Source organism: Carassius auratus, unplaced genomic scaffold (assembly GCF_003368295.1).
Source record: "Carassius auratus strain Wakin unplaced genomic scaffold, ASM336829v1 scaf_tig00030051, whole genome shotgun sequence".
Taxonomy (NCBI): domain Eukaryota; kingdom Metazoa; phylum Chordata; class Actinopteri; order Cypriniformes; family Cyprinidae; genus Carassius; species Carassius auratus.
The window spans coordinates 282,394-300,609 of NW_020525823.1; the positions used below are offsets into that span (position 1 = coordinate 282,394).

At 36.7% G+C, this 18,216-nt stretch overlaps 1 protein-coding gene across 2 annotated transcripts; it reads right to left on the minus strand.

Moving 5' to 3' along the window:
* Window positions 1–3,700: 3,700 nt before the first annotated feature.
* Window positions 3,701–14,183, minus strand: LOC113079981 (merlin-like). 2 transcript variants are annotated; one of them, XM_026252224.1, is made up of 17 exons: window positions 13,903–14,183; window positions 13,259–13,365; window positions 13,045–13,170; window positions 12,827–12,949; window positions 12,579–12,662; window positions 12,428–12,496; window positions 12,253–12,335; window positions 12,097–12,172; window positions 11,882–12,019; window positions 11,725–11,799; window positions 11,538–11,651; window positions 8,602–8,724; window positions 8,133–8,350; window positions 7,507–7,609; window positions 7,274–7,416; window positions 7,041–7,191; window positions 5,322–5,369 (listed from the first exon to the last, which is right to left on the minus strand). In XM_026252224.1, the coding sequence occupies exons 2-17, from the start codon at window positions 13,346–13,348 to the stop codon at window positions 5,322–5,324; spliced, it is 1,764 nt and encodes a 587-aa protein (XP_026108009.1). In that variant the 5' UTR covers window positions 13,349–13,365; window positions 13,903–14,183. The 2 variants fall into 2 exon arrangements, with proteins under 2 accessions (XP_026108010.1, XP_026108009.1); XM_026252225.1 differs by lacking the exon at window positions 13,903–14,183 and having other exon boundaries at window positions 3,701–5,369; window positions 13,259–13,348.
* Window positions 14,184–18,216: the final 4,033 nt, after the last annotated feature.

The following is an 18,216-nucleotide window of genomic DNA, read 5'->3' on the forward strand; positions in this document are numbered from 1 at the left end:
TGTTGAAGTTTAGGGTTAAAAGAAATGGCCATAAACATGACTGATAATGTCCTGTCCTGTATTTCTAAGAATTTTTTCTTACAGTGTAAAATGAGTGAAACCTTCATATTAACACAGTACATTGGACCATATTTTACAGTTTTGTGCTTCAACCAAGTGGATCTTATAAGAAAATAAAACTGTAACTAATTTACAATGTTGTGATTTCGTAAACATTTCATATTAGTTCGATTTTTTACAAAAACTAAACATTTTTAGAAAAAAGCAAGAAGATCCACCTCGAACCCCAACCCTAACCCTAACCCTAACTGTCATTGGGGAAAAAGCAGATTTAAAATGTATGAATAAGATCATAAAATTGATACAAATTAGTCACCAATTGCAATAAGAGTGTGTTGGCTTCAACTGCCGGAGTAACTTAGTGTGTCTTTAAAATCTAATACTTCATGAAGACTTCTAAAACAAAGTACGAAGATAAGAGTATAGAGACACATCAACTCTGGATGATGGGCAATAAAAACAGGCAGTCTCAAGCATGCCATCGTACTAATGTCTGTCACGCTGCTTTTCTTTTTCATTAACATACACATTTTCATACCTTGGAGTGATCACCTACCTTCATTTTCGAGCACAACGACGTCTCACGGAGTGGATGAAACTATTAGCCAATAATGATCATGTTTCACTTTTAGGAAAAATAGTGACAGTGCACAGCTGAAGATTACAAGATAATGTCTTGTTTACTTTCGCAAGCAGGCTGAATCAACAATCTTGCTTCTAAATACACTATTAATGGGAAATGGGAGTGTAGAGCTGCCGTATTATTAAACTGCTAAGAGGAAAATGGTTGGGTTTGCAGCAGCGCCAACAAAGAATCTCAGGACATAACGGGAAAAAGTTTATTCTGAAATTCAAATATTCACTCAGCTAATGTACTTGTTTATTGGATTAACACATTTGGGATAGACACAAAGAATCTCCCTGGTTTGAAAATGGTGTGCATTTTACATCCTCATTAATTTAATGATTTTTTTGGTCTTAATTAGTGACAAAAACAGAGGAAATGTTGTTATGTGGGATGTGCCTGAAGACACAAGGTCTCGCTTTCCACACAGGGCCCATTTAGGTCTTTTTCTAGGCACCAAAAAAGAGGGGAATCACTGATGAGCAAATAACAGTTAGTTGAAATGAGCTGTGGGAAAAGACATCCAGTCATTCGGCTCTGATGAGTGAGGAAAGTGCCCATATTCAAAATGCAAACCATCAGCTTTCCAACTTGAAATGATTAGGCTAATGAATCAAGTAAACGTGTTTTCAGAAGCATATGTGCTATGACAAAGTAAATATGAGTGTCGTGAGTATAAAATATTTCTGCATCGATCTGCCTCGAGCGAAAGCAATGTGCTGCCGCTTGGTTTCCCAGAGTGCTTCCTGAAGGTAATAATGTCTACCACTGCAAATAAACAAATATTCAAAAACACCTGCGAAGTCTATTTACAACATATTTTCTAAATTTTTGAGCAGAATGCTGCCAGGGGCAACACGGGATGTGAAACACATTAGCGGTGGAGATGGGACCGTAAAAAATAAAAAATATAAATAAGCATATAATTTTAAGCTGGCAAGTCATGAAGGTGCTGAAAAGTAAACAGTGTCCCTGCGCCTGCAGTACGAGGTACAAAACACCTTGGTGACTCATCACTTAAACACTGAAGTATACTGGAATGAAGAGAGGGACCCAACCCCCAGCACAAACGCACACAAATATGACCTTCATAATTTGATGCTTAGCTTGTGTCAAGAAAAGAAACACTCAGTGCCTGTCCAAAGAATGTTCCCAGTGTTAGGAAATAATCAATAGAAAGTGACCAAAATTATGTTACATGACATAATAAATAAATAATAACTACCTCTTATATGAATTACACTGTTCAAAACATTTATTAAGCTTATTTGTTTTTAAGAAAACAGCTATTATTGTTGCATATAAAAAGTATATAAATAAATAAATTATTAAATTTACATGCATTGTTATATAATTATATTAGAGTAATAAATATTTAATTACAATTCATTATTCATATATAAACTATTTTGAATATTTTTATAATGCAAATACAATTAATACACAATTATATATTTAAATGAATATATTTCAATATATTATTATATAAATTATAGAATATATATATATATATATCTAATGCATCATTACTCATATGAAATTTTGAAAAAATGCTATTTAAAAAAAAATTTGATCATAACAATTATAATTTTTTTACCCTTTAAAGATAACAGTGATTAACTAATAATAAAAAAATTGCCATGTATACAGTGAGTACATAATACAGAATACAAAAATAGCATGGACTGATTTGGCTGATAATATCTGGATCACTGTATGCACATTGAAGGCCTACTCATATGATATTTGGGCTTTCTGTTTCAAACCTGTCCTTCAAGGCAATTTGCATCTCTAACTCACATCCAATGGGATTTCAGGAAAAAAGTAATATATTTAGTTCTAATTCTCAACACCAAGTTGGATTTTCCACAAGATTTCCACCTTCATTCAACTACTTGCCAGATGGCCTTGAACGCTTAATGTATGATAATGCATGATAAAATATACAGCTTTGGACACATCCATATTTCACTGTACATTAAATATTTGTGGGTGGATCTGATTGTTGTTGAAGCCACCAGAAAAATATAACAGGCCTCAGGTGCATCATTACAGATATCTTATAACTACCCATAACTTCAGTATCAAAGGAGGTCAATTTCCTTTATCACAAAACAATTAAGTGCCAGAGGAAATAAAAATATGCCAAACAAAGAAACATAAGTGTAATTTAATAAAAATCGAAATATGTCTATAGATTAAAATATGCTAGTTATGCTATCATCTAAAACTAGTAACAAAAGTAGGAGGGTGTTTGTGAAATGCATTCAATGGTGACTCTGCCATTACTTTATGACGTGTCATACATTTTCAATTAACAACCATTAGTGAGGTTGTTTGGTTTTTAGAACTTGTGCAAGAATGAATAATTGAAGGCTTTTTGAGATTCACATCCGCTGTACTGTTTAAAAACAAAGCTTTTCTCGCTGATGTTTTCCTTTGCAATGGCTTCTCTGTCCCAGAAGACAACAGCAGGTCTTAGAAAAAGATGGTCCCAGTCCATCAGCGTTTGGGTTAACTTATGGGCTCAACTTGCTTCCATTGGACCACAATGAAACCCACCCCATCTGGGACTTGCTTAGGAAGCCAGTGTCATATCCATGAGGTAACTGAGACTAGCAGCACATGTAGGCCTACGAATACAGAGAAAACTTCAGAGATTCTTCTGAAATTTCGTTGGGTCATTACTAATCTTTTTTTTTTTTTTAATGCTCATTTTCCTTTTAAAATTCAATAACCTTTAGAAAACATTTTAAGAGATATTCAACAGCAAAAAGTGGTTTAGTTCGCCCCCTTTTGCCAGCGACCGGAACTTTCTCTTATTGTCCAGAGACAGACTCTTTTCATTTTGTACTTTCACCTCGAGATAAACCTGAAGCACAGGATGTTCTGTAGATAAACAAACAAGTGTGAGATAAATGGTTTGACGTACAAATTGGATTTTTATGTTTTGGTCTCTAGTTTTTCCACAGTACCTGCATCAGAAAGCAAACACAAAGAACAAAATCTCTTAAATGCATCTTTGCAGTTTATTTGTATATCAGTTTACAATTCACTGCACACGAGTTTGCTGTATGTCCACATTCAGATGGACAATCGGCGTCTGAACCCATGGCACACATATTAAACAAAGGCAGCTTGTGCTGTGATAGGTGTTTCAATCAAACACAGAGTGAAAATGACCTCGTTGATGATGTTATGAAATCCAAAAAACAAGCTTATTTGTGCGGTGCAGATGGATAAAGACAAACACAAACTTGGTTGGCATTCATTAAAACATGAACAATTGCCTTGTGAAGTCACTCTGTCTTAGGACATCTCAAGCTAATGTACACAGTCATGCTGACGAGAACAGGAATGTCTGGCACTATTTAAACTAAGACTTAGCAATGCATGAGGTGTATTTAAAAAAGATACTGCTCCAAAATCCATTAATGCTGCTAAATGCACAATCCGCTGTAACATAATGAGGCATAACAACCTTCCAACATCATTAACTACTCATCCCTTTATATATGAGCATGCAGGTTTGTCTTGCATCAACATTTCAGCAACAAATTCTATATACCCAAAAGCATTCAGAACATTTAAAAATGAGTGCAAAATATATGGGTCCTGTGTAATTGGAGACATTGCATTTTGCATTTTGAAACAAAGGACATTCTGACGTTCTCTAATAAAAAAATATTTTAAATATTGAAGGGGGGAAAAAAAAATCTGAAATGTTACTAAGATGTAAATGTGCTCAAATGGCAAAATGGCTCTTAACCATAACAAGTCCAAGCATAAGTTGATTTAGGAACAGAAAACGGTAGATAAACCAATAAATCTGCCTGTATCAACTAAAAACTGTCAAGGATTCAAAAAACACTCAGAGACTCCAGCCAAAATGGATGAGTACAGCACATTCATAAACAGAGGCCATCAATCTACCTCTGTTCCTGAATATGATAGAGTAGTTACAGCTGACGCACTTGTCAAGCGGGTTATAAGACCAGTCATACCGCAAGAAAGAGTGCATCAGTAGAGAATCATTCAGCTCAATGAGTAGTGCAAGCTTTTCCAAAAAAGGCACTGGAGTGTACTGGAAAATATCAATCATCTACATATTCGAGAAAAAAAAAAAACAATAGAAAAAGTACACAATCCACAGTTCAAAAGATTCAAATACATCAAATGAATTGAAATTCGTTGATATTGTAGTTAAAACCACTATCTGTGGCATGTGTTAAAGGCACCTAGTGTTAAACTGATCAAGCATCCCATAGGAAAAGAATAGAAAGTCGTAGTGTTTCTGGTGCCGTTCCAACCTTATTAACATACTTGTGTTCATCATTTAATAATATGATAATTCTAAAGCTACTATTTGTATCAGAAATGTCCCTTAATACCTTGCAGTTCCAGCAAATATTTCTGGCACGTGAACATAGTTTCATGTGCTTGAAAGTGCCAAACAATTTGTGCTAGCAGTAAAACAGGACTTGAGGTGTAGACAAAAGCAAACTGCACGAGTCAAAAACATAAAAGAAATATATTAATTTTAAAAGCACAGTATATGAGGTTGCTGCATTTTTGGTGTACATGCATGCATCAGTGATAGCTGCAAACTGCTCCTGAAACAGACTGGATTGTTCTTTCACACTTCCTCGTAGAAGGCCATCTGAGCCATGTAGGCAGAATTTCTCTGCAACAGACAGACAAGGCAGAATAAGAACATTTCAGGATAGGACCCCCCCACCCCCCGACTCTATATATATATATGTTTTTAAAGTCTGTAGGGCAAAGATACACACAGAGACGGGAGAACGTACATTATGTTTGCTTTCATTATTTTACAAAAGCACAATATTGTGAGTGCACACAAATAAACTAAATTAGGGATTATTTTAAGAGCAAGCGAGCACACCGGTGCCTCCATCTGTCCTGCAGTGAACGAGCTGCTGTTCAGACACACTCCGCACAGACACTTGAATAGAGCAAATTTCTCATTTGACTGAGTGGCCATGTAAAGTTAAAGGGGGGGGGGGGGGGTGAAATGCTAGTTTTCACTCAATATCCTGTTAATCTTGAGTACCTATAGAGTAGTACTGCATCCTTCATAACTCCAAAAAGTCTTTAGTTTTATTATATTCATAAGAGAAAGATAGTCTGTACTGATTTTTCCCGGAAAAACACGACCGGCTGGAGGCGTGGCGTGTGGGCAGAGCTAAAGAATCACGAGCGCCAGTAGGCTTTTGAGTTGAGAGCGTTTGGAAGTTGTGACATTACCATGAGGAAAAAAAACCATCATCCAAAACAAACCATGGCTTACAGTCAGATTCAGCCGTTTATTTATGATCCAGAATCAGATCCAGAGGCTGAAACTGAACGAGAGCAGCAGCAGCAACGACTCGCTCCGAGCGGGGCTCGAACCGGCATGGGAGGCGGACGCACTAACAAGAAGGCAGAGATATTTGAAGCAGTTTTACTCACCGCCTTCGGTTCCAACACACGATCGTGACCCTTTTTCGTTGGGATTGCATCATCCTTAAGAAATAAACGATACGCAAATCCGTCGTCAAACTGGGCCTTGTTTGTAAAACAAGCATCTTCGAAATGCAGGGAACAAACAAAAACACTTGCACATTTCCGTTGATGCTCTGTAAAAATAAACTCCATCCACTGGTCCCTTAATGCTGTTTTTTTTTTTTGGTAATCTGTGCAGGGTTGTCTTGCCCTGGCAACCAAAAACACACTTCTTTTGTGACATTTTGGGAACAAAAATACTCCTTCAAACGTACAACTTAATTTTTGAAACTTTGTCCATGTTTAGCATGGGAATCCAACTCTTTAACAGTGTAAAAAACTCAGTATGCATGAAATAGCATTTCACCCCCCCTTTAATAATACTTACATATTTCAGATAAGCCATATTTGAGAGGTCGATGAATGATAGTCGAGAGTTTGGATGTCCTGCCCATGGATGTACTGTATTACCAAAGACTAGCCATTAACGATCTGTTAGTCACTGTGTGACTTTGACCCTGGATTTTAAGCAACTAATTATATTTTGGTCAACTAATTCTCATCTGCTCTCACTAACGATTAGTCGACTATTGAGGGCAGCTTATTTGAAATATACATGTTTCGTAACCTTTTCAAAAAATCTTTGTCACCTTTGATACGTTTGACGCATCTTTGCTGAATACATGTATTAATTTCATTCAAAAAATCCTGCTGACCCCAACTTTTTTTGAATGGTAGGTTTAGTTATTTTAGTTAGAAATTTAACCCCAAAATGTTTGATATATTAATTAATCATGTAACAATACCCATTATCCAATAAATTCGTTCAGTATGTCTGAGTGTTTCTCACATTGCTGTGGGGAATATAAGGAGGTTCAGCGTAACTCCTGAGACTGTAGACTCCAGCCTGTTGCTGCTCTTCCAACTTCAGGGATTCAATCTCTGATTTGAGCTCCTTCAGCTGGTCTTGAAGATGTTTGCTCTTTTCCATGTACTCCAGCCTGACACACACAAGGAGACAGAAGCATATATTCAGTTTAAATTTTAACTAGCTCTTTAAACAGAAAGTGATCAAGTGCATACCGTTCTCTCTCAATCTCCATGGAAAGTCTTTTCATATCGGAGTCCTTGAAATCCATTTTGATGGACATGCTGCCCATGTCTGGAGTCATATCTGGACTCTCTGGCCCAGTGGGAGGAGGAGGGCTGGAGTATGCTGCTATTAACTGAGTGCATGATACAAATGACATGTTTTTAAAGCATTATAAGGATAATAAACAGCAGAATACTATTGTTACATGTCATAGCAACATTACAGGGTATGTTGATTTGGTGATTTCCAGAAGTTTCTGCTTTGCCTTCCGTTCTGCATCTTTAGCCTCATTCAGATCCTGTTTCAGGTGGTCTGCCTCCTTCAGTCTGAATGCCACAAAATACAAGACACGAATTTAACTTCTCTAATTAAATGTTGGCCTGTAATAATTGATTCTGGTTGGACAATCACAGCACTGAGTGTGAAGTATGTTAGCATTAAAATACTTAAAACCACTCACTGCTCCTAATTTGTGTTTACTTTAATAATTAATTTAAAACCTTGTTTAATTAGGAGAGAATATCTGAAGGTTACAAGTTATTGTTTTTTATTTATATTGATATTTACACTGGTGGCTAAAATTTTTTTAATAATTAAGAATTGTAATTGTTTTTGAAAGTGTCAAAAAGGTTTATTCCTGCAATTGTAAAGCTGAATTTTTAGACGCCGTAAGTCCTGTCTTCAGTGTCTTCATGTGTTTCAGAAGGACATTTCATAGCGAACCTTTAGTCCAATGAAGCAATTTTTAACTAAAGGTGTATTCATTTAATACGATCATTTTGCTGTGAAATTAGTATCCAGAATTTTGACTGGTATTGGTGTCAATGCCTGAAAACCCTACTGGCCCACCTCCTTTCTGACTGCTCAACAAGCTTAACCGCCAGAGATTCTGCTTCTCTCATCTTCTGCTCCATCAGTCTCTTCTCCTCTTTGGTTTTGAGGGCTGTGACCTCCAGTCTCTGCCTCTCCTGTTCTGCTTCAGCTGCTTTGTGGGCCAGTAATTTGGCCTCCTCCTCTGCGATCTGGGCTTTCTCTGCCAGAAGGTCAGCCGTCTCCTCGGAGCGCAGCTGCAGAGACGGAGACAGAGAAGAAAGGCTTATGGAATCAGGCTCAGGCAGTCTCAAAGCATGGATGTAATTCTGATGAAAGTTCATCACAATGGTTTGGAACTTAATAGCTCTGCAGTTCATCTCAAATTTACACCTTGACCACATACTTTTATACCACTCGGGCTATGAGGACATATATTACAAGCTGGCGTGGAATAGAAAGTCAAGTATTTGGCATCACTCAATTTCAAGCTTGGCAAAACCCTCACTAGAGCTTCATTGGCCATTCGAGCCTCATCCTGTAGTTGGAACAGACGACGCTCCATGTCTTCTTTCGCTCGCTCTGCTTCCTCCCTCATCTGCTTCTCCCGTGCAAGAATCTGACGCTCAACCTAAGCACACACACACATGAGACAATGGGTCAGATCTTGCACAAGATAATACAATATGACAAATTTGATCAAAATCGAATTCAAGTACATTGACATTTTTTAAATGCTTTTGAAAAACATCGCTTATGGTCTCCAAGCTGCATTTATTTGATCAATATTACAGAAAAAAAAAGTAATAAATTGTAATAATATTTCACAATATTCAAATATTTTCTATTTCAATATATTTTAAAATTTAATTTATTTCTTTGATGGCAAAGCTGAATTTTCAGCAGCAATTAATTCAGTCTTCAGCGTCACATGCTCTTTCAGAAATCATGCTACCATGCCGGTTTGATGCTTATATTATTATTATCAATGTTAAAAACTGTTCTGCTTAAAGTTTTTGTAAAAATGTTTTATATATATATATATATATATATATAAGAATATATCAAAAGAACAGCATTAATCAAACTAGAAGTATCTGAAACATTATAATAGGCTTTACAGTCACTTTTGATCAACTGTGTCCTTATTTAAAATACAATTTGTATTATATTAAAAATCTATTAATATACAGGTGCATCTCAATAAATTAGAATGTCATGGAAAAATTCATTTATTTCAGTAATTCAACTCAAATTGTGAAACTTATGTATTAAAGGGGGGGTGAAATGCTCGTTTTCACTCAATATCCTGTTCATCTTGAGTACCTATAGAGTAGTACTGCATCCTTCATAACTCCAAAAAGTCTTTAGTTTTATTATATTCATAAAAGAAAGATAGTCTGTACCGATTTTTCCCGGAAAAACACGACCGTCTGGAGGCGTGACGTGTGGGTGGAGCTAAAGAATCACGAGCGCCAGTAGGCTTTTGTGTTGAGAGCATGTGGAAGCTGTGACATTATTGTGAGGGAAAAACCATCATCCAAAACAAACCATGGCTTACAGTCAGATTCAGCGTATATTTATGATCCAGAATCAGATCCAGAGGCTGAAACTGAACGAGAGCAGCAGCAGCAACGACTCGCTCCGAGCGGGGCTCGAACCCGGGTCTCCGGCATGGGAGGGGACGCACTAACAAGGAGGCAGAGATATTTTAAGCAGTTTTACTCACCACCTGCGGTTCCAACACACGATCGTGACCCTTTTTCGTTGGGATTGCATCATCCTTAAGAAATAAACGATACGCAAATCCGTCGTCAAACTGGGCCTTGTTTGTAAAACAAGCATCTTCGAAATGCAGGGAACAAACAAAAACACTTGCACAACTCCGTTGATGCTCTGTAAAAATAAACTCCATCCACTTGTCCCTTAATGCTGTTTTTTTTTTTTTTTTTGGTAATCTGTGCAGGGTTGTCTTGCCCTGGCAACCAAAAACACACTTCTTTTGTGATTTTCGCTCTCGCTCTGATCAGTGAAATGTCTGTGCTCAGCCTCACTATACGGGAGCGCGCGCTCTTCCGGCAGAAGTGCCCTCAGGACCCATATAAGGAAATTCCGCTCCATCTAACGTCACACAGAGCCATACTCGAAAAAAACTTTCCGAAACTTGTGACAAACCGGAAGGAGTATTTTGGGAACAAAAATACTCCTTCAAATGTACAACTTAATTTTTGAAACTTTGTCCATGTTTAGCATGGGAATCCAACTCTTTAACAGTGTAAAAAACTCAGTATGCATGAAATAGCATTTCACCCCCCCCTCTAAATAAAGTCAATGCTCACATACAAAAGCAGTCTTTGGTTCTTGTAATTGTGATGATTTTGGCTCACATTTAACAAAAACCCACCTATTCACAATCTCAACAAATTAGAATATGGTGACATGCCACTCAGCTAATCGATTCAAAACAACTGCAAAGGTTTCCTGAGCCTTCAAAATGGTCTCTCAGTTTGGTTCACTAGGCTACACAATCATGGTGAAGACTACTGATCTGACAGTTGTCCAGAAGACAATCATTGACACCCTTTACAAGGAGGGTAAGCCACAAACATTCAATGCCAAAGAAGCTGGCTGTTCACAGAGTGCTGTATCCAAGCATGTTAACAGAAAGTTTAGTGGAAGGAAAAAGTGTGGAAGAAAAAGATCCACAACCAACCAAGAGAACCGCAGCCTTATGAGGATTGTCAAGCAAAATCGATTCAAGAATTTGAGTGAACTTCACAAGGAATGGACTGAGGCATCAAGGGCCACCACACACAGACGTGTCAAGGAATTTGTCAAGGAGTTTCCACATGTGATCATTTGGGGTGCAATGTCACCTGCTGGTGTTGGTCCAATGTGTTTTTTGAAAACCAAAGTCATTGCACCCGTTTACCAAGAATTTTGGAGCACTTCATGCCTCCTTCTGCTGACCAGCATTTTTAGATGATGATTTCATTTTCCAGCAGGATTTGGCACCTGCCCGCACTGCCAAAAGCACCATAAGTTGGTTAAATGACTATGGTGTTGTGCTTGACTGGCCAGCAAACTAACCAGACCTGAACCCCAGAGAGAATCTATGGGGTATACAGTACACACAGTTTAAATGGAGGGACAGAGAGCTCTCGGACTAAATCTAAAATATCTTAAACTGTGTTCCAAAGATGAACTGAGGTCTTAAGGGTTTGGAACAATGTGAGGGAGAGTTATTAATGACATAATTTTGATTATTGGGTGAACTAAGCCTTTAATTAATGTTCGATTAGCACAATAAACATTAAATTAATAATTCAAGAGAACTGAAGACAACAAATCCTAAGAAATGTAACGCCACAAAGTTTTATCATAACTGAACCAGGTTTATGACAACCATCATTAAGCTAATTTCAAGGAAGTGAAATGACAGACCTTTTTCCTGGCCTTCTCTTCTTTGGCCTGTGCCTTCATCTGTTGGACCTCTATGGAATCCACCTTCCTCCTCCTCATGAACAGGTCATGGTTCCCAATACACAGCTGTAAGATCTAATTTACACAAATGACATTAGCAACTGTTTTGAAACACTTTATTACAGAAACACCTATAAAAGTAACTCACCAGTTTGTTCACTCTGAGCTGAGAGGAGTAGAATTTAAAAACGTCCTTTTTCTTGTCCAACGGTTTGATAGTAAACTAAGAAGAAACACATATGGTATGTTTGCATAATTTTGTATTTTCATTTCTATTTTTGGTCAGGATTTTCTTTCCTCCCAACCTCTTTCTCGCTGTACGAGATGTTTCGGATTCCGCTCCAGGGGAAGGATTTGTTGGGGCTAAGCTTATTGTTGGGGTTGTAGATGTGAAGACCCTGAGCATCAACTCCAAGAAGCAGCTCTGTGTCCCTCTTGTTTTGCTGTGAGATTTTGGATTATTTTTGGATTGTTTTCTTCCAATAAAGAAATGTTTGAATAAATAAAAATAGAGACTTACTGTAATAGAAAAGTAACTAACTCCATACATCTCTAGATCCTGTGCTATTTTTAGATACTCCATCTCAGCTTCATCCCTACAAACACAAAACAAACACAGTGTGCCTTTCATGGCCAGGCGGCTGACTTGGACACCACAGGACATGCACAGTCTTACCTTGTGATGTTTCTGTGTTCAGCATACCAAGCTGTTATCTTCTCTTCCCACATGTCTGCTGTCATCTGGTACTGCATCAGCACCTAGACAATTAAACACACAAGTCAGGTTAATATATGCAGATGCTGGAGATTGATAAATGAACCCATTCTCTAGCGGTACAGCCATTACTCACTCTTTTGGGCAAGAGTTCATCTTGAGCTAAGAAACCTGGCTTGTGAAAGTTTGGATCATAGTCCCCATACTACAGTAAGGAAGACAAACAGGAAATATTTAATATTAGACACTATATAATAATTAGATCAAACACTGACACAGAGACCTACCTTGGCTTGAACAGCATACGACGCCAAAAGAACAGAGGCTTCTGGAGAGCAAAATATCTCCTCATCTAGTATCTGCTTTTTGACCTTGGTAAAAAAATAAAATGGGAAGAGTCTTTCAACTCTAGAAGACCTTTGCTCAAAGAAAACTAGATAAATCATTGCAAAACCAAAAAAGAGGCTTCTGTAGAGCAGATAAAACCATCACGGAGAGAAATCATGCCAGATTCACAAGAACAACTCCCACATACTTGTAAGAAGAAGAGGTGCTGAGTAATTTCCTGAACAAGCTCATCCTCAACTTTCTCGGGGAAGAATTTGGCAAGAAAATGAAATGTTATCGGGGAGTCCTTTGGAACTTCTTGATCCAAAACCTAGACGGATTTAAACCCCCCCCAAAAAACTTGTCAGGGTATTTCTATATTACTATATAATGCTCTCAGCACCAGCTCTGCACTGCACATCTCACCCGTTTATCAGGCTTCAGCCAGGCATAAGTGTCTTTCACTGTGTATCGAAGTCCAAAAAACCAGGTTTCCCTCAAACCAATGGTCCGACACACCAGGTCAAACAAATCCTTCCCTTTCCATTTGACCTATAAGACACATATAAACCAAAAAACATGATTATACAGGCAGACCAAACCAAATCACAGTTTTGTATTTTCATATATGTTTCCATACCTCACAACTGAATTCCATTTCAGCATCCATGGTGCTGACTTTGACTTTAAAAGTCTTTGGTTGCTTCTTCTTCAGACTTAAAATTGACATTGTGATTCCTTAAGCACCTGAAAACAAAGATTGTGAAAGTCAAGTACTTTCTCACTGTGTACTCTTTGTACTTTATACTCAAGTCCAAGTTGTTGTTTTTTTTATGTCAAATAATTATTAATTAAATAATTCACCTTCTTTGCATTATCATGAGTGTAATATGTTTCTATGTATCCTAAGTGCTACTTTCACAATTCACATTGAAGATGCATGGAGTCAGACGACCACAGGTAAGTCGCACACGCGCGAATGATTTTTTACATACAATGCCGTGTATTAACGACTTTTATTCATGTTCATGGAAAACAAGATCAGTCTTCACCCTTGTCTGAGTCAGACACAGTCTGCCATGCTAAAGCGAGCCAGCAAGAAGTATAAGACTTAGCAAAGCTCGAGCTTCTTTCTTAAAACCTAACATAAAACAGACATACGCTAGCGTATTTACTCCGTTTGCAGCGGCGAAATGTCAAGTTAAACTGTAAAGAAAATATCTGCGAATATATATACATTTTTTATGATTTAGGAAGGAAACCAGCTAAATATCAATCGGTTACCTTGAATAGGTTATGAGCTGAAATAGGCCCGATCCACGGCGAGGAGTTTCCAGTCTCCGCTAAACCACAACAATGCAAACCGGATTTGGTTTGCTCCCCTACATGGAAATCTCTGTAAAGCAGTCGAAAAGTGTTTAAAACTCTTTAAAAGCGTCCATTTTCTTATTAAGCCATAGGTTGGGCGATTGTGGAATATAAATCTGATGTTTTCTTGAGTGGGGAGTTTGTTTGGAATACTTTGTTGTTGATTTTCTTTGCCACCCTCTACTGGAAGGACGAAGAATAGAATTTAAGGAATTTTCATTACTGCAGTGATGTAAGTGCACGCTCTCAGTTAAATAACATTTGAATGAGGGACTGATGTTTAATTAAATCGTGATCCTATTTTCAAATGTGTTTTATTAAATTGGTTTAATGTGTAATGTTTAAAAAAAAAAACATTTTTAGCCTACCACCTATACATTCAGAATTTGACCACTGGATTTACAAGCATCACTTCAGGTTTAAGAAGTATTTCAACATTGCATAAAGCACTGATAAACACATCCATTATTATTTGAATTATCACTGTAGGTTATTTAACCATGTATTTCTATGTCTTTCAAACAGTAAAATACAAAATAAAATATTTCATTTCCTCAATAAGTTTTTTAGTTTGAATTATTTCAAAATAATTTGTTTCAATTTCAACATTTTTATGATTTAATTAATTATTAGCTTTTCATTACACTCGTAAACCCCCTTCAGTTCCTTCACAGACCCTAGTTTGGGAAACCTTGATGTAATATCACGTTTAATGCATTTCGTATGTAAATAGAATGAAATATCTTACTCTTTGTATTTTTATGTCACAGCCATATTGCCACAAGACTGTCCTATTTAAATAAATGTGATAAACGAGTTAGGTAAAAAATAAACTAAAAGTAGTCTAATTATATTCCCTAAAGTTTGTAATGTAGTGGATTACGTTACTAACTAATACTAGTTAGCAACTATGGAATCAGCAACAGATTACAATTTGTAAGTAATCAACCCAGCTCTGTATATTTACAAAAGCATATATATGCATGATTTTATCCAAATGCAATCAGCAGTACTCCTGTATGTGTACATATATTGTTAACATCTATATAAACCTCATATAAATGTATGGACTTGTAAAGAGGTCATAAAAATATTCTGTAAGAAATTGCCCTATAGGACTTAAGTAAAACAGTTTCATGTGTAATTTGATTTCTCAGGATATAGCTCTACTGGATTACCGTGCCCCCTTGTTGGCAGATGAGTGTGTGAGCGCATTTTTCAGAGGTGACAGAGAGAAGGCCGCTGTCTTCGATGTGGTCTCTGCACATGTAAGCATTGCTTTACTTGCATTTTTGGTGGGCACAAGAGAACGTGATGAACCTGGTGAAGTTAGGGGTGACAAAAAAAGCTGAAGAAAATGAAAACTGGACTTTATCAGTAGCTTATGCAATGCCTGCTCGGTCAAGATGAAAATACTGTTGAAGCTTGTTACCATGCTGTGGGTTTTCATTTTAGGCTTTAACTTTCAAAATGTAATCTGTATTTTCTTATCAGAAATGCCTGTTTGGATGTCATGTTGCTATATCAGACTGTTGTAATAAAGATAACCAGTTATTACAGAGTTATTAAAACCATAACATTGCTGAAATGAATTTGCTGGATCAGTCTGACATACAGCAAAGAATCCACATTTTGATTCACCCATGTTGTAGGTGTTAAAACTAATAGCCTGAATCATAAAACATGGCTTTTTGATATGCCTTTTATGGAACAGTAATAACCGGGAGTACAAGGCTGAGCTGGAGCAGATGATCAGAGCACTGGAGGACGAGCAGAAATGGAGATGTGTGACTGTAGTTGGTGGAGGAGTGGACGAAAGACAGCGGGTACATTCCAGGTCCCATTTATTTGTATCAGAAAAGTTTTAGATGCAATCCATGATTTTAGGATCACACAAGAGTAACCCGGTGACCAAATGTTCTCAAGAATCCATGCAGCTTATTCCACCAATAGGTGGTGGTATTTTTTTAGAAATCATAGTATCACTTGTTTTGACAATACCTTTGTTCTCCAGAGAAGCTCGTGACAGAGAAAAGTTCAAACGTGATCTATCTGTTTGTATTGGCACCAAATTATTTAACCTGGCACTGGTACACAATGCATTCACTCGAAAAACTTTACATTGTTCAAGTAAAGTCCATGAACCTAAAGGATTTTGTAAGAAAATATTGAAGGTGTGTGGTTACAAATCTGCCTTTCCCTAGTTACGTCTAACCTTTCAGTTTGCCACTCCTCGATACTCTGACCGCTAAACTTTCGAAACTGTTATTTCCGCTGGTGTCATGCGACAAATAAAACACACAAACAGATTGTGAGTGTGTGCTATTTTACAAGAAAATTTCATAATCACTTTATTTTAAGGTTTCCTTGTTACACCTTGTAATTACTATTATAATAACAATTAATTAAGCATGATTCCAAGCAAGTAAGACAAACCCTAATCCTAACCCTAACCTTATAGTAAGTACATGTAGTTTATTAATATTACACAGTACTTAAATGTATAATTAAACTGTAACAAAGACACCTTAAAATAAAGTGTTACTCAATATCCAAGAACGCTATACCATATGTGCATAAATAAACATACTCAATAGAAACCAATACAATACATTTGATTTTGTGACAATTCGTCCAAGAGACAAATATACATGAGTAAGTGAATTAACAATTTCCAAAATATTACGATTTATGCTTTGCATTTCTTTTTAGAAACATGCAGAATAGGCAGAAACAGTGCTGTGACTAAACAAATATTATAAGAGTGTATGCAAAGGCATTCAGGAAGTGTTTCATAACATATAAGAGCTTTTTTAAGCAAAATGAATGAATATTAAGAGTTTTTCTTCTTCCTTTCTTTTTTATCTCTTTAGCTTATGCTTCACTACAACACATTCTGTTGGACTCTTTTTAAACACCGCTCTGTGTCCAGACAAAAATGCAAAGAATTTTCATGAAGTGATACTGTCTGTTAAACCGGTTTGGCCAGGATCTGCCGTTTCATTCAGGGCTCGAGCTGACATACATGGAAGGTTAACAATGAACAGAGTGTTCTTTTCCCTCCCTTGTAACATTTGAAACGAACCATTGTCCATCTCTGGAAGACCACCGTGTGGCAAAGATCATATAGCTGTGCTTTTATGACTATTTCAACTAGAAATATGTTCATTTCCTAGCAGGAAGACAACCTACTATTTGAACGAAACTGAGAATTTTGTATATGTTTGTTCTATATGTTTTTATATGTCTTTTTCAATTTTTTACCCAATAAAGGAGAACTCAGCTAAGTAAAGTAAATGACATTATTTATTCAAATAACATGATGGAAAAACATATTTACAACATACAATCATGAACATACACTAAATAGTGTAAATATACACACATTAAGGTATAAAATGAATGGAAGCTATTAAAATGAACTATAAAATAGGCCTGAGTGTAATTTACAGTGCAAATCTTCATCTCAATCAGCTGCACTTTCTAAAGTGCCTCAAATTCTCTAAATAAATAAATATAAAAAACTAAATAAGCAAATGAGATCATTATTCATTTGAAATAAAAGTAATGTTCAGCCAATAACATATTACGGAGCCCTGCACATGACATGCAGGAAAAAAATATTAAGCCAAATCATGTGCACAATTTACAAATTCGTTCCCTCAATGTACTAAAACATGCACATGATTACTATTGCATTCCCTCGATTTATAAATTGTGCGCACGATTTAGCAAATCGAGTGAACACAATAGTAAATCGAGGGAACGCAATAGTAATCGTGTGCACGTTTTAGTGCACACTACTGTGTGGTTCAGAGCACAGGAAAGGAAGAAGAAAAACTCTTAATATTCATTCATTTTGCTTAAAAAAAGCTCTTATATGTACTAAAACATGCACATGATTACTATTGCATTCCCTCGATTTATAAATTGTGCGCACGATTTAGCAAATCGAGTGAACGCAATAGTAAATCGAGGGAACGCAATAGTAATCGTGTGCACGTTTTAGTACATTGAGGGAACGAATTAGTAAATCGTGCTCACAATTTATTTATTTTTTCTTGCATGTCATGTGCGGGGCTCCGTAACATATACAGTACTTTTATCACACATTCTTCATTTTCACAGTGGCAATACATGACTGTCCAAGTGCATGTAAATCCCTTAATAAATACATACCTTGCATTTTTGGTGTCTCCTCATTAATCAAATGTATGTCTGAAAGCATAT